At 35.2% G+C, this 17,482-nt stretch overlaps 1 protein-coding gene across 1 annotated transcript in view; it reads left to right on the forward strand.

The window, feature by feature from the left end:
• Positions 1-17,482, forward strand: part of ADGB (androglobin) — a 111,516-nt gene that overhangs the window by 18,490 nt on the left and 75,544 nt on the right. Inside the window, exons 2-8 of the mRNA XM_042016610.1 lie at positions 2,829-2,967; positions 5,896-5,988; positions 8,251-8,322; positions 10,319-10,507; positions 13,089-13,228; positions 14,816-14,902; positions 17,135-17,346. Of these exons, the coding sequence (XP_041872544.1) occupies positions 2,829-2,967; positions 5,896-5,988; positions 8,251-8,322; positions 10,319-10,507; positions 13,089-13,228; positions 14,816-14,902; positions 17,135-17,346 (932 nt within the window). The remainder of the gene's footprint in view (positions 1-2,828; positions 2,968-5,895; positions 5,989-8,250; positions 8,323-10,318; positions 10,508-13,088; positions 13,229-14,815; positions 14,903-17,134; positions 17,347-17,482) is intronic.

The following is a 17,482-nucleotide window of genomic DNA, read 5'->3' on the forward strand; positions in this document are numbered from 1 at the left end:
AGGAATGTCTTAATTGCATTACTAAAATACAGTATTTTAATTAATTCAGCTGTCTTTTTTCATTTATTACTGTTTATCACTAGTATTTGGAGACCAATTAAATTGCAGTGATGTGTGAATTTTCCAGGTCGTATTGAATGATCCTTTTTGAGATGCAGTAGCATTAGACTTCCACAACTTAGTTTAGCCATCTCAGTCATAGGTAGCATTGTTTCCATGTCTTCCACATTGTTAATGCTGAGGGTATTCTGTTATGTCAAAATGTGGTGGAAAGTAGTTTTCTGTCTTAGTGTGATGGTAAGTAAATCTTCCATATCTCATTGCTGCGTTTTAAAATTATGCTTTTTTTTTATTATTCCATTTTTGTCCCAAAGCACTCAGAAATCTTATAGCAAGAAATGAAGAGGGGCTCTGAGTAACATGGTCTAGTGGAAGGTGTCCCTGCTCATGGCAGGAGGGGTGGAACTAGATGATCTCTAAGGTCCCTTCCAACACAAACCATTCAATGGTTCTCTGAATTATTGCAATTATCATTAATTTTTTTTGTGAATGTCATTAGAATATCTTTATTGTTGTTCTCAGAAAGTGAAATTTCCATGCTTCACTATAAATATTTAAAAGAGAAAATCCAGATTTAGAAGTAGAAAAAAGATACAAAAAATTTAGGAGTAGTCCTTAAATATTTAAAATTGCTACATATGCCATTCATGTTTCATCTGAAGAAAAAACTACAAAAAATGAGAATTTTAATTTTTTTTTATTTTTACTATATGTAAAAAGCTGCCAGGAGTTGTATTTAAATCAGTGTTAGAAGTGTTCAGGTTTTGAAATATCACAAATGTTGAATCTGTGATACAGCCAGCCTTTTGTTTTTCATTGTTCTTCATGCATTCGGTTAGTACAGATGCAACAGATTCTTTGAAACAAGTGGAAATGATACAGACATCCCTGGTAATCCATAGAAACTGATAAACACTTCAGGGTTTTTCAGTTGCTTTTAAAATATTATTGAATACAGAATGACGCATCATTTGAGTCCTCAAGAATACACTGGCGAAAATATTGTACCATTAATGTAAGATCAAACATAATAGGGTCAATTTACAGATAACTGAGGTGACAGAGATGAAAAAATAAAGCAAGTATTGCTCTACAGAATACATTTTCCTTTCAGTTAGAGAAGTAGGAACTATGTTTGGGTGGTTTTTGCACAGCAAAAGGCACAGATGGTATTGAATTTTAACAGCTGTCTTCCATTAAGAGTTACTGGTAGTGTGGATGAATGTAGTTAATGTCTAGACAGTGAGAAATCTTTATTTTTATCCATGTCTTTGCCCCTACTACTGCTAACAACTAAAGTATTATGGAATTATAGAAAAACATTGATTGAATGGTGTCTCTCGGAGCCATTTAGTCAAACTCCTACTCAAGCAGGACCAGTTTACATCAGGTTGCTTAGATCCATGTCTGTTTGAGTTTAAAGTGTCTCCAAGCACTGTAGTTACCAAGATCCAAATCAGACTCCAGTCAACTCCCTCAGTACCTTTGCTCACATCGCAGCTAGTCCCAGGGAGCTGTGTGTGTCCAGTTGGCTTAAGTTCTGCCCAGCTCCTTCCTCTACTGTAGATAATGCTTCACTCCCACAGACTCTGTAAATAGACTCTTGGGCTGGGAGGCCTGAGAGCCAAATCTGCCAACAAAACCCAAGACACAAAAAGACATTGACTGTCTTGGTCTTTCCCGTGTTCTTTGTCACCAAGTTGTTCCCCACCCCACTGAGCAGCAGACATGTGCTTCCTTATTTGTCTTTTGCTGCCAATATACTTATGGAAGCTTTTTTCCTTGTCCTTAACATCCTTTGATTATTTCTACTCCAGCTGAGCTTTTGCTTTTGTAGTTTCATTGCTCTACACTTGAGTAATGCCTCTGTTCCCCCAAGTCCCTGCTTCCACCTTCTGGGTGATGGCACTTAATAGTATTTTCAGGTGTCACTTGCTACACACCATTTTCCCTAGTCAGACTACTCATTTAAGTAGTCTGTGTTTGACTTTAGAATGTAGTCACACATTTTGTTGCACTTACATAGGAACAATGAGTGAATATTCTAGCTAATTCAGTTTTTCAGCCCTTTGTATGCTCTGGAAAGATGAAGGTGCACTAGTGCTACTTTGTGGCTATGAACACATTGTGTATTAGTCTTGTGAAAATTCTTTCAGTCTCAGCAAAATTATTGCCAGAGTTGTGAAACCCAAAAAGAAGGTAGTGAGAGTGGTGGTAGCACAAGAGGCCCTGAGAATGAAACTGCCTGGAGACAGCACTGGCTGGCCTAGCAGCTCACAGATGCCTAGAAATGAGAGCCCTTCTCCCCAGGACATCTTTTATCCATGGCAAGCTCCTTCTGGTTATTTAAAAAAAACAACTCAGAAAAAAGGAAAGAAAGCCTTTCAGATGGGTGAGTGAGTTGAACTGAGTGATGAATGGTAGGACTGGCACAGGAAAAGAAGGAGACCCATGTGGCTTGAAGCAGGGGAAAAGAAGAGGGAAGAAACTGTCCTCAAATTCTGGTTTTGTGCTTCAGCTATCCCATTTACTTCAGCAGAATTCCTCGTATAAATGCATTTAAGTATTTTATTGGTTTATACCTAGTAACAACATCAAGCACTTCTTTAGGTTTGCTTATCTTAGTGATAAAAAAGTTAACGTAGTTAAAAACACTAAAATTTCTATTACAGTACATTAAAAAATAATATTTAATAAGATAAAAGTCTTTCTACTACCCTTGTCTAATATGCTGTTCATTTTTATTTATGCCACTGTGTGTTTCCTAGGGTGTCTATGAATGCCAAGGTAGCTGCTGCCAATGAGAAGTGGGGATTTCCTATTTGGCCAGAATGGCATGATGCAGATATCAATGCAGAAAAATGGGATAAAGCTGGAAAAGAAAAACCTGGAAAAGGTCAAATTTCAGTAAGTTGTGTGACACATATTATTTCCACTTCATTTTTTGTGCTTGTGTTTAATAGAGTATTTGTCACAATTTCAAAATAATGTGTTACTGATAAATATATTAATTTTCAATAATATATTTTCAGTATGTTTAAGTAGTTCCCTGCTAAACTACAGTAATAAACCAGAAGTATTGTGCATTGTTTATTTGCTGCTTTTATAATGAACTGTTAACATATCTGTGTGCATTAATGTGTGTGTAGTAATGGTTTAAAAAAAAACAACCTCAAAATCTGTTTCATAACATAACTAAAACTGGGGGATGTGGAAACAGCTGAACTGTTGTAGTATGTCAGGGCATGCCCTTCTCAGGGCACTGCAGTTTCTGTGGACTCAAAAGGTTTGATGCATCCATCTTTTTTATGGCAAAAATGGATGTTGAAGTCTTCTTTTTGTACACTGCAGTTTCTGGATATGTGAAATACTGCCTGCAGTTCTTGTATGTAGAGAATGATTTGAAGGAATATCATCATTTTGCAGAAAGTAAGCACCTGCCAGATGCAGAAAAATTCCTGTTTTCCAACTGTGGAATGAATTAAAAGTCTCATGGGTTTTTACTCCTTCAAACTGGTTATTGTTGCAGAATGCATGTCTTTCATGCAGAGTAGTAGTAAACTTATTTCTTAAAGAGTTTCTTAAACTTAGCATTTGCTTTATCATCGATTTTATATGCAAATTTTGCCATATTCATATGTTTGTTCTGAATATGTCCTTGTGTACTATAAATATGCTACCATATATTTTTATAGACTATTTTTTTCTTATCCTTAACTAAATTATTATCCTATGGGGCCAAAGTACTACTTTGAGAGAAGGTGTAAGTTCTATACCTAATACTGCCATTAACTTGTCAAGTGAATAATTTTCCTTTTTGTCCTTCTTCTGTTCCATTACCACACTTGGTGTCTTTGGGCTGTACTCAACATTTATCTAGCATTAATTTTTTAGGTCTACCAGACATTATTATGATGCATAAACTTCAAAATAGCTATATATGAAAACCTTTCTTCTATTTTAGCACAAGAGGCATTCTGAGGTTTTTACTGGACTCTTCAGTTCTTCAGCTACAAACTATATGAAACATTGCTCCTTTTACATGTTTAAAGGAATTATATGTCAGTCATGGCAGATGAATTTATAGATCTGACGTATTCTGTAATGTGGCCTCTTTCAGTCCAAGCAGATAACCAAAATTCAACATCGTATAGGATATTTCAGTTAGAAACAAAATTAGAAATGGCACCCAGGACCGTTGACTACACTTAGAACACAAATATAAACAGTCCTATTTTCTTGTGTGGGAAAAGAAATCAATCTGATCTCTTTCCTTGTAACACTGGAAGTCTTTTACCAAGCACCCCTACGCAATGCCCTCTCTTAGGGCAGTGCACTGTGTTCCTGAGATTGTGCATTTGACCTTGTCTTTGTCTCTTGTGCCCATTTCTTCCACATCCTTCCTGCAGAACTTGTGGTTGAGATTCCTGTCCTTAGAGCATGAACCCCTGAGACTTGGCACTTGTCTCTTCTTATAGCTACCTTAAATAAAAGATAAGTTAAAACTTGATTTTTCAGCCAAATTTAGCTAAACCTACAATATTCTTCTTCAAAGCATTTTTTGTACTAGTTAGCTAAAGAAAGGTGTATCTTTCCAGGTTTGTTTTTTTGTTAGAGTTTCTTTGCCTGGTGTTGTGTCATTCTGCCTCCTCTGGTTTATCTAGTGTTTAAGTGCTAAACTTTCCTGTTATGCCATGAAGTCAGGGTTGGATGTCTCTGAAAGCAGAATATAAGCTGTTAATACAGTTTTGTATGGTCCAGACTCCAAAGCTTTCTTTAAGCTTTCAGAAAAAAAAAGTATTCCTAAAACATTCCTTCCCTCCCCTTCCCCCCAATTTATCTTTTTTCCTTCAGGTACTGAAATAGTTTGTTGCAGATCATTATGTTGAAGGAACTTACACGATCAAACAAATAAATAAAAAATGTGGGGAAAAGATTATTTGTGATTCTTTGGTTTGTATTTGGTTTTTATGCTTTTGTGATGTATTTTGTTTTGCCTTCCTTTAATCATTAAGTACTCAAAGTATCACAGATTTTTGTTCCCAGCAACTCTTTCTCTTATTTAGTCTGTAGAAGATAGAGTGCATCATGGACTGTGAAACACACACGAATGTGTAATATTCCTAAAGGCTGTTTAAAATCCAGGCACAAATAAAAGGCATTAACCATGTAACTGATTGGTTTCTCAGTCAGCACAACTTATCAGAGGCATGTCCTCATCCTACATTATGCTAGCAAGTAAACAGATACCATGTATCCTGACGCCTTCTGTGCACATGGAGGATAAGCATCACTTCAGAAATGCAAGTTTGAGAACTGTATGAGTTTCTTTCTCTAAGGGGCTAATTCATGCTGTATAATTATAGCTCTCTTTGGTTTCTGCAGCAGTGTTAAATGCATGGAACATGGGGGTTTTTTGTCTTAATATCGCTTTAGATATCGCTTTCAGTCTTCAACTTAAAAAGCTGTAGAAATAAGTGAGTTAGAAAAAGTACATAAGAATAACTTGGTAGAAGAGTACCTGATTTAAAAATTTAAGGGTTTTTTGGAGATCTTTCTGAAAGGGGAAAAGAAAAAAAATCATTTCATATGGACCTCTTAGAAAGTGCAGATCACATAAACTTCTCTGGACAGTATAGGTGGCTTTTGTGCTGCATCTTCAATTTGGGCTTTGGGCTCTTTTTGTTCAGTCGTAGATACTATTAGCTCTTTTTTATGCTATTTTGCTCCTTTAGTGAATTATCATGAACAATATATTATTTTAAATCTCATGGAAGATAGAATACTGTAATTAATAAAAAATGGTCCATTTTTGTTCATGTATATTTTATCTAGCCTGGATTTGACGATCCTGAAGGGAAAATAAGGTTGCCAGCATCCTTAAAAGTGCATTCATGGAAACGCCCACAAGAGTTTTTAACAAAAGAGGTAAGAAACAAACAAGATCATGATGAAAAAATGCTACTTGCCTAGCTTGTTAAAAGTAGGGTGAAATTAGCAGAGGAAATTAGTTCAACAGATAAAAGCCACTTTACCACACAGTCAATCCTGTCCCAGAGAGCAGTGATCCGTGTGACAACTGACCTGTACTGCACACACAGCTTGGCCCTGAGGCTGGACCTAAGCACAGGGTGAGCTCACACTGCTGATGGTAATGGAGGAGCCTGCAGGCAGCTGCTGCTTGTTACTGGCAATTACATCACCTGCATCTCCTTGACTTTATGTAACCACAGCAGCAACTTCTTACGTCAACATCCTTTCATTTTACAGCAGAAATTATGAGCAGTGTTGTTTTCTTGTAAGAAATATCCTTTCGTAGCTCAAGTTGTATCATAGCTCGGTAATACCAAAATGGATGGAATCTGCACAGAATGCTGCATAGATGAATCAGAGGCCTGCTTGATGCCACACAGCAGGGGTTTCCCAGTGTCTAAAAGGATGTAAGATTACCTATACTAACTGCTTTCTTTGCAGTTTGTTGTAATAATAGCATTCTCAATGATACTATGCAGAATCTGACAGCCTTTATTAATGGGATAAGACCACCATGGACCAGAACTTCCTAGTGCAAAACATGGTAGTGTATCTTCCCACATCTGCTTCACTTTTTGACTCCCATGTTCATTTGGAAGACAACTGGACAGAGAGATGCCTTTCTATTTTTCTTTGTGTTCTTTTTTTCTCATTTAAGAATTGCTGTCATGGCAGGAAAATCTCTGTATGTTGCAGCTGAAGCTTCCCTCAAGCAGGTGTCTGAAGTACATATTTATCATGAAACCATAAACTAACTTTACCAGAACTACAGTACTTTTTTTTTGCTTCAACTATCATATTTTTTCTGGGCTACATAGAGTGCATGTCCATATCTTTGACAGTACTTGTCTGCAAGGTAGCCACAGCATTTTAAAATTATGCATAGCTGTTATTCAGTTTATTTTTAAAATTAATTGCAGAGAAAATAAGCAGCCTCCCATTTCAAAGGTTAGTGTTCTCCAGTACTGTTACTAATCTAAGTTTTCAAGTTATTTACTTCAGATGAAATATCGAAGTTTTAAAGCACTTGGACCACCCTTCCAACTTTTTTCGGGCTTGTCAGTTTTCCTTTTGTCAGCTTGTCAGTTCCATTTTTTATTAACTAGACACTAAACAGGTCTAAGTTTAATTTTTAATGGAGAAAGGAGAGGGGGGGGTCAGAGGAGTAATTGACAAGACCAAAAGATTGGATAGAAAATGCTGCCAAAATGCATAAACTGAGTGGAGGTATCTGAAGGATGAGGGCAAGAGAGCTGGCAGCCCAGAAAGTCATGGAAACGTGTATCTGTATTAAAAATAGCTTTTAAAATCCATCTTTAGAGTGCTACGAAGAAAGCGTTTGTTTTCTTTAAGACCTGATTAAAACTTTGATGTGTCTTTTGGTCGAATATGTATTTTGAATCAAGAAGCAACAATTACCAGAAAATTAATATAAAAACTGATGTAAATGTCAAGTGATAAAAGGCTATTAAGAATGATACATATTGTTACCTGATATATTTGTAACTATAAAAAAAAGCATAAGCAAGCCTATTTAGTGTGGTAAGCAAAGAATCAAGCAACGAACACCAGTGTGTGATGAGAGGCACAGATACATTTAGTTCAATAAACTACAATCCCAGTGTGTTATTACTAAATTGCTTACAAAAAGAAAATGGGCTGTATAAGAAGAAAATAGTCATGAAAACTATGTAATGCAGCCAAAGGTTTGATAAAGTCACTGTTCATACTGACAATACCGCTGTCTGACCGACCATGAGCAAATAACCCTGTGAACCCACGTGGGTGGCTAAGGGAATCTCAAAATATGAGATAGTGTTATGATCACGATTTAAATGCAGAACTGCAAATATCTTAAAAAATTGAGGGCATCTCAATTTACTTATGTGATTATTTAATTTAATACTGTTTAAGTCTCCTGGTAAAAATAATTATTATTTTTTAAGAATTCTGAACATTTACATTTTAAGAAAGTTTTATTATGAAATACCAAACCATCGACAAGATTTGCAAGCTGATCACTTCTAGTTTTCAAATGCGTAATGAATGTTTGCCAGATGTCCAACATTTGCATGTTCACTGAAGTTAAATGCTAATGTTCATTTAATTTTTTCCAGATAATTTAGCTATGGACCTAACTAATTTACTTTCTACCAGGTTCCTGTGATAGTCAAAAATGAAACTTCATTTGATCTTGTTTCAGCAAATGAACACATATTTTGTTCTGAGGTAGGTGGAAATACATTAAAGTCCCTTTAAAAAAAAATTATTTCATTTTTCTTATCTTTCTTTAACTTTTTGAATTTTACTCCATATTCCTACCAAGAAGAAATAAGTTGTGACTTATTTTTTAAGTGGAAAAAGAATGATGGGAATAAAAGGGCAAGAAATTATCTAGATTATTGTAATTAGTGTTTACCTTTTTTAGAATTTGAAAAATTGGTCATGGTAAGAGATTTTCTAGACTTTTAAAAAAATATATGTATGCAATCTGTGAACTAAGGTAAATACTATTGGATAATTATGAAAGAAAAGAGTAAATAAAGGCTATGTTAGAAAGGATTTGTATTTTTTATTCAAACTGTCCGGATGTCCAATGGGCCTGCATGTCTGTGCAAATGTCTGCGGCCCAGACAGTCTTTTCTGTCTCTCCAGAGTTGGATGATTGTTTACTGAATTCCTGCAGGTTGTGGAAAAACATAAACCAGGTTGAACCAAGGCATCTGAGCACCTTACTGAATTTAATATTACTTAATAATTTCTATTTCATTTAGTACTTCAATGCAAATTCAAAATTCAGCACCAGAGATACATGGGAGGGAAGACTAGAAAACAGGTCATGTAAATTTTGAAGTTCACAAAACCACTGATTTATTTTAGGACAAGTTTCTTGGAGTGTCCATAGAACACTAATTAATTTTAGGCCAAGTTTCTTGTAGTAAAAGCTCATTTTCATTGCCGTTTATATAAATCATTGTAACAGTTTGGTAATATTTGTGAAGGTATGGCATACATCAGAAATCTGCATATTATAAAACCATGCATAAAGCATGATTACTTAAAGCTGCTATTTTAAGTCTTAAAAATTCTAAGTATATAGGAGAAAGTTTCACGAAGGATGTCTGGACTTCAGGCGGCTCTGAAAAAAAGCTGTTTATTGCATAGGCGAAGTTACAGCATTTCAGGGAGTGGGTATCCAGAGCCAGCCCTACAGCTGCCAGCTCCAGCTGTAGGCATACCTGAAGCCACCTTCTGTTCAAGTTACAAAGCATTATATACTTTTCTTTGCAGAGTATCTTAACACATAACAACCAATAAGCACCATACACAATACCTTTACATTTGCCTATAGCCTATCATAGCTACTACCATCACCATATTACAGTCATTATTATCCAATCACAAGAGTAAGTAAGTTACAATTTAAGCTTACAGTGGAAAATTCTTAGACCTTTCTTCTTCTTGCTACATCAACATTTCTTGTTTGCCTGCCTTATCTTTCTTTTTGGTAAAGACATGTTTTCTATTGACTTACGCTCTTCTTGAGACTTATTTACTTGGTGAAAAACATGTCTTTGTTTGTAGTCACATACCTTTGTCCTAATCATAAAAATCTCCTTCCAGCTCATCTCCAACCTTTGCCTTCTCAGTTACTCAGTGATCACTGGTTCAGCAAAACATCTTTTATTCTATATCAAAACTTGCTTTCATTTCTACCTCATCCCCAGCTTCTACATTCACAGACCTTTCTGCCAAGCATACATACCTTACCAAACTTTCATCCTCCCCAACATAAGTACTTTTAATAATTTAGGATTTCGTTTACCTAGTACAAATACTGACTATTAAAGGGAATACTGATTTTTAGCAGCTGGCTTTTAATAAGCAATTAAACAAGTGACAGCTCACAAGTCTGTAACATAATTTATTTTAAGATCATGTTTCCTCATTTGTCTTTGTTAAATGGTAAATACCTTTATTAATAATGTGCCTTTACTTAGTTTCATAAAGTCTTGTGTTATTTTTGATAGGTATTATAATGATTTTAAGAGAAGTCGTAACTGTGAAATTAATTTTTCTGTTAATCCATTGGTATATTTTTGTGTCACTTTTTTATTTACAACAAGATCTGTTTAATTCTTTGATCATTATAATATAACTTGACTTTTTTTTTCAAAAATATGTTGCTTGTAAAGAATTTTTTTCTATTTTTTACTTGTTTTAGCTGATGAGATGGATTGTAAGTGAAATTTATGCTGTCTGGAGGATATATAATGAAAATTCCTTAAATAGTGAAACATCCACACTTGTTTGGAAACCTTGGGAACACATTTATGCCTTATGTAAAGCTACCCAGGAACACATACCACTGTACAATAAATTTGGAAAATATGTATTGAAACTTTATTGGATGGTGAGTAGTTTCCTCCAAAATGTATAAATTTGATGCAGCTAGCATGGCAAATTTTAATGGTTAGTGGGCACATATTTTATTATTGAAAATACGTAGATCTGTAGGAGTAGAAATATTGACAAATTGTTGATGCTTGTTAATTAAAATGCCTCTTACAGTTCATGTGATTTTCTTACAACTTACAGCTTGATAAAAGTGTTATTACTCGCAAAGACAATATTTTATTTTTGTAGTTTTGTAAGTTTGACACAAATGCTTAGTAGAGTCAGGCATGTGGCCCACATCTCTGGTGTATTAGGCTGAAAAATTTTTATTTTGATGTTTAAGTAATTCAGTTGGCTGACTTTACAGGGCTATTTGTATCTAAGTGTATTTAAAGATAACTAGAAACTTCCAGTGTGAGGACCATTTTCTGCAGATGTACTGGTAAAACTAAAACATCCCAAGGATTTCTAAAGATAACGAACAATAACTTCTTAACACATTTGGCAGTCAACAGGGAACACTTAATTGCATATTGAACCTCATTTTAATAAAGAAATAATGACATATAAAGGAACTGACATATGAAAGTTGTCTGTGTTGTTTGAGTTATTTCAGTTACATTTTTCTTTTGGAAACAGAAAATGTCACAACACACTAAGACCTATTACTAACCCTATTAAACTTCCAGTTGCTCAAAGTTGAAAATATTTTTGAGACAGTCAGTTGGAAACAAAAACTTGAAAGTGACCTTCCCTAAAAGGGGAACACTTTTACATGTCTGTGCTTTCCTCATCTCTTACTACTGCCTCCACATATGAAATAACTTATATTCATATAGAAATGAGTTGCATGAGTTTGAGAAGGCATAAATTGTGTTGCCCAAATTCCTCAGCAGAGGACATTATTCTCTGTGTGAATTTAATGCTGTAGATGTTATGTTGTCATGTGGTAAAAGACTACATTTTAAAGCATGTACATGAGTTACCAGGGTGTTTCATTTTCTTTGTCACTTTTGTGGATTTCTTTGGTTTGGGCCTGTGTATTTATTCAATTTTCTTTTCCTCTGGTTGTACAGATGTATTTTACAGACAGAAAATCAGGGAAAAAAGAGATTCACATGTTGGAAGATTAAAGAAAATGTGCAAATGAGGAAAGACAAATATCAGTAGAGATAGAGGAGAAAGATTTCACAGGAGAAAATAGAATGTTAAATGAAAAAGGGGGCAAAAGATGGAATAAAAATGAACTGATTCCATTAATATTCTGCATTGAGTCCTGAAGGGATTGTTGTGCACGACAGCAAACCTATGAATGATATTTTTTTTCACATAATTGGCACAACATATGAATTCTACCCCACATTCTACTTCCACTTTGCATTCCTGAGGTTTATTGAATTTTTTTTCTGTAGTTATATTTTTCTCGCCTTTTTCTATCCATGGACCTGCCCCACATTCTTTTTAATTTCTTTGGTTCCTTCTCCTTTACTTATCAATTTGTACTGTTCTCCCTATTAAACTTGAGGAATTTTTGGAAGAGGAGATGAATATGTGATCATTTCACTGACTAGGTCCTTTTCAAATTTGGGAAGTCTTACATATTTTGCTTTGGTTGTCACAAAATAGTTCTTAACCTAAAAAACAGTAGCTTCTTTTATGCTTTTTGCATATCTTTGCCCTCTGGCCTAAGTTTGCTTTCTCCTGAGACCTATAGAACTCAAAGAGTTAATCAGCTGTCATTTCAGCTTTAATCCATAGTCTAGTTGCAAGTAGAGAACAGTAATTTTGCACTGTCTGATAACACAGGGTGAGTACTTTAGTGATTTGGTCATTCTTCATCATTTTGTAGGTGAATTAACAGAAGCACTTGCTATTGGCCCACCAATTCTCTATTATATCTTCATCACTGTACAGAGACTTTAATTTGGACATTATTATTTTGTGGAATACTAGCTCAGTTTACTAATGAAATATCTGGTATTGGAGATATCAGTACTTTGTCTTACCTGTTTGTTTCTCATTCTGGAAATACAGATTTTTTTTTTTTTTTTTTTAAACATTTGATCATTTTGTGTTGTTTTGTATAGTGTTTTATAAAATACTATTGTAATGTTTAACAGGAGACTACCTGCAGTCAACATCCCCACGTAGTTTTTGGGAAGCAAGGGGCCAGCTTATATCACAAGTATTTTGCGGACTAAGACCTAAAGAGGCATTTACGAAGCTTCTATCTTGGTTTTAAGCCTTTTTTTAAATCATTACTGTTTCTCAGGCATCTGTCATGGCAGCTGAAGAAACAGGAATGCATGCACATGATGTATTACACATATGAGATTAAATATATTTGGAAATAGCTGCAATTAGATTATTCTCTGAAATAAATAAGTCAGAGCAGTAATAAAATGCTATGAATACTGTTTCCATGCTTTTCATGTATTATGTGAGAACTTTTTTTGAAGCCATCTGTGATGTAAATAAAAATACAATAGAATTGGGTTCTTGGGAAAGCATTAAAAGTTCTCTTACATACTGTTCACTTGCCAGGCCACAAACTAATTTTTTTTCTTTCTGCTTTCCTCCCCCTTCCCTTGTCACAGGGGTGCTGGAGAAAGATCACTGTGGACGACACTATGCCTTTCAATAAAGAGGAGAATTTGTTATTACCAGCTACAGCCTGCCAAAATGAACTTTGGCCAATGTTGCTGTCCAAAGCTATCATTAAATTAGCAAATACTAGGTATGTTTTGTCATCTCACTTTTGGTTTGTTTTGTGAAGTCATGTGGAAATAGCAAAAAGTGGATTTAGTTGTCACTGTTGTACCAAGAAACGGCCAGAATCACGACACAAGTCCAAGGAGAAAATGGAATTCCTTTATTAAATACAAGCTAGGTTTATATACCTTTGTACATAAGAGAGCATATGATTGGTCGCTTGACCAGCCACCCCTTAGAGGGATTGGCTGAGGTTCTCTAACACCCATTCAAAATATTTTTTCCCAGAGTACCAAAACAAGGCTGGAAAACAAACCCAGGTGCAAGATAGAGAGCTGGTTTACAAAACCGTCTTTCACTGTTTCTCAGCTAAAGCATGAGAAAGAAAAACTTCACAAAATGCTTCAGCAGCTGGAAAATTCCTCTTTTAGCATTCACATTTAGTATACATGGGAAATATATTTTGCTAAAAATTTTATAATGACAATTATGCACTTTTAAAAGCTGGCACTGTAAATCACTAAAACAAAATCCTCTGTAGCTACAGAAGGTGCAGTTTCCTTTTTAGATGTGTTTGTAAATTTATGCACCAAAAACTTGCAAAGAAACTGGAGTATTCTCATTATTTGCTTTATTTGTTTGACATTATTCCTAAAAACTTCACATGTGGCTTTCTGCCAAACAGAAGCGTCCGTGAACTCTTAATGAAGTTGTAATTGTCAGCTTTGACCAGTATTGACTCAACCAATATTGAAAACAGAGTTTTGTGAGCTGCTTTTGATGCCTGTGCTGCAGTTGTGATGTTGTGTACAGTGATCTGCGTCCCTAGAACTGACTGGAAAAGTATGATGCAGTGACTGACTATTATGGCTACAAGTTCCTATGAAATGAGCAATGAAATCCAAGAGTTTAAATGAATAAGCTTGAGAAAATAATTCAAAACAATCATCTGTGTAGGGAAGCTTCCCTGTTCTGGTCCTATCAAGTTACGTTTGTCAGAAGAGTCATCTAAAGTATGTCTACACAGGCTAGGGAGTTGCCTAGAGCTGCCTGTTAGGAAACTGTTTGCAGGAATGTGATTGAAATACTTCATTTCTCCAGAGCACAAGGGTTAGTCAGGCAAGTGCTCGCGTCTTTAGCCTTGGTCCTCCCAGGAAACCTCTCCAGAGAGTAGTAGAGCGTCAGTTTGAAACAGTGAAGTGCTAGAGTGGAAGTAGAACCAGATTGTTCAGAATAACCTGGGAGTTAGAGAAGCTGCTTAGGAAATGGAAGTCGTAGAATCATAACCCTGTTTTAGTGCAAGGAATTTCAAACCCACATCTCCCACCCTGCAACTGTGTGGAATGTATACATAGTAGGCTTGCTAACAATTTTGAAAAAAAGCCATTGTACGAGAGGGAGCACTAAAATAATGGACCTGATGCAAAGGTATTGATGTTGTGGGGGAGTAGTCAGCAGTAGTTTGGAAAAACTCCTAAAACTGCAAGTAATGACTTGTTTTTCATCAGGCTATTCTGTGTATGGTCTTATTCTCACAGACAGCAATGTAGACTACAGAGTTTACTGTAGCTGGTTACATTACAATTGTAAAATGTCTGCTTTTTTCTTATAGTATACATGAAACTGGAAAAAGAGAGATGGAGGAATTTACAGTTCTACATACACTGACTGGATGGATACCAGAAGTTATTCCTCTCCAGTAAGTTCTTTTATTAAACAATTTATGTGCTAATTGTTTAATATTTAATTCTTTAAGGCAGTATGAAAAATAAAGCTAAGCCCTAGAAGTCCTTCACCATCAGTTTTGGAAAGTGAATGGTTTATAATTCAGGCACTTGGGAAGTGTACCTTTGAGAAATGCAATTTCATTGAGTTTTTCTTTGTCGGTCATACAATTTCTTGTAAAGCTATTTATCATGTATACTGATGCCTATTCCTTATAAAATTAATTTAACTGACGTTAAACAGTTTGATGAAAATAAGGTTAGAGAAATCTATGTTTCATTTAGTATGCAGTTACAAAATGTCTGCCAATAATAATAACTTTATATCTGAATGTACCATAGAAAGTATATGTCATGAATTTGGAAGTAATCAATGTCAGCTTTAAATTGTAATTGTTGGTAGACTTTTAGTTTGAACCAAAAATAGTAATTCCTACCTACAATAACATTTTTCTTGTTTTCTGTGAGTTTTATGCTCATTTTGTATTTTTAAAGAAAGACATTCTGACTTTTCAGCTTGACATTCTTTTTACTAAATGAATTACCAGGATACTGACACTAAATATTTAGACTTTTTCTTTTGAATTACACCTTTTTGCCTTTTGATATATACATTTAAATGAGCATAGAGATAACAAATAGTATTGGTTTATGTATAATTTACTTATATATAATTGTTTATTTATAACCATATTTCACTATTAAATAATTTCAGTCAAAGAATATTTTATTCAATTTTTCAGTAATTTTTATATCTCAAGCTATGCTTGCAATTTAGGTTTTTGATATATTTGTGTCCTACATTAGTGTGTATGTAACTTATGGACTTAAAAATCTAAGTAACCTAAATTTTATTTCTTTCTGTAGTTAGTTGTACAACTGCAACAGCAAAAACAGTATTCACTTACTGCAAATATATCATGAAATATGAAAACATGAATACCATAGAGTCTTTGGAATAGTAGTATAAGATGACTTTAGCTCACTTTACAGTCACTTATTTTATTAAAAAAAAAAAAGTTGAATGCAGTTAGCTTGCATGAAATGTTGGGGAAGATGAAACAGAAAAGCATTGTAAATATGATTGCCTGACAAAAGATTTTGGGAATATGAAAACTACAGGCAACATCGAAATGAAAGCCACTTTTGAAATACCAGGTCTTAGTTACTGAACAACTAGAAAACAATGGTATGGCCGACTGAAGGTAATCCCCTCTTGATGGAACAATACCCTCTGCTTGCAGGCAGGTCCAAGGGTCAGAGCAGACCCTACTAGCTCAGCAGAAGGGGTCCAAAGAGTAGTTTTTAGAAGTTAAAATGTAACACTCTATGGTAATATAAGAACTCTTATAGGCTGTATGTAAATGCTATAGGATTTGTATCTTGTATTAGATTGGTTAGTGACAATTAGAATATTCAGTACAGAAGATGATTTATTGTATTGTAACCAGGACTTCAGACACTTCATTCCTTTCCTTCCTTACTTCCACTCTTGCTCTTACACCCTCTCTCTCTCTCTCACCTGCTTACTCTCTTGGGCCTGCTCAGAGCTGAGTCTGGCAGCTCTGAGCAGTGCCCCTATACCCACGCCTTTACAATAAACCCCATGTGTCCCAAGACCTGCCTATAGAGATCTCTCCGTCTCCGTCCCAACCGAACCCGTCCGCAACCTACAATGAAACTTATGCATGACCCTGTTTGGGATTACTTCTGGAATCACTGAGTTTCTGTGAAAAACCAACATGACTGCAACTATTATGTTATATCAAAAAGCTGTTTTTTCTGGTAGAATCAGTGGAAGTAGCATGCAATTGTCTGTGCTGAACATTTAGGAAAGCCCAGTTTGGAAGTACCTTTGAGAAGCTTTTTAATATACAGAGCTAGAATCACTGTGTTATATGGTGTAGTTGTAAAGTTGTCTGTGAGTTTCTCTGCCACATCTTGTATCTACTAAAAATCTCGAGAAAGGATGCTTTACTTACATGCATCTCTAACCACCATCTCTTTTTTAATGGGTCTTTCCATAATCTGTCTCAACAAATATCTGTGATACAGAGTGTGTTCTATGTTACTAAAATAACCCAGTAGAGTATTTTAGAATTGGACTGTCAGTTGTGGTATAGTGCGGTCTAGATGAAAATCACACTTTCTTTTCTTATTGGAAACATCCCTGCCATTGACATATACATTTCTGTTTTCTCTTAAAGACCTGAATACTTGGACAAAGTTTGGGGCTTTTTGAAAGAGATTGTGCCAGAATTCAAGTTGCCAGAGAAGAAGGCTCCAGAGCCTGAGATTACTCAGGATGATACAAAACCTGAAGAGACCAAAGACTCAGAGTTAAAAAATGAAGTTTCATCTATGAATAAGCTGCCAGATACAATTGAGAAAGCAGAGACAGCCACTAACGTTAGCAAAGGTCTGTAATTTTAGGCAGTGTTATCTTTGTATGCCAGGCATAAATAAGGCTAGCATAATTTCTGTTTCAAATAAGTATATTTTACATATATTGTCACATGCAACTCTGTGGGTTTGTTGTTTCAGTGAACATGTTG

Source organism: Corvus kubaryi, unplaced genomic scaffold, assembly GCF_017639235.1.
Source record: "Corvus kubaryi isolate FWS band 111438036 unplaced genomic scaffold, C.kubaryi_AGA036_p1.0 split3-73, whole genome shotgun sequence".
In the NCBI taxonomy this organism is placed as follows: Eukaryota; Metazoa; Chordata; class Aves; order Passeriformes; family Corvidae; genus Corvus; species Corvus kubaryi.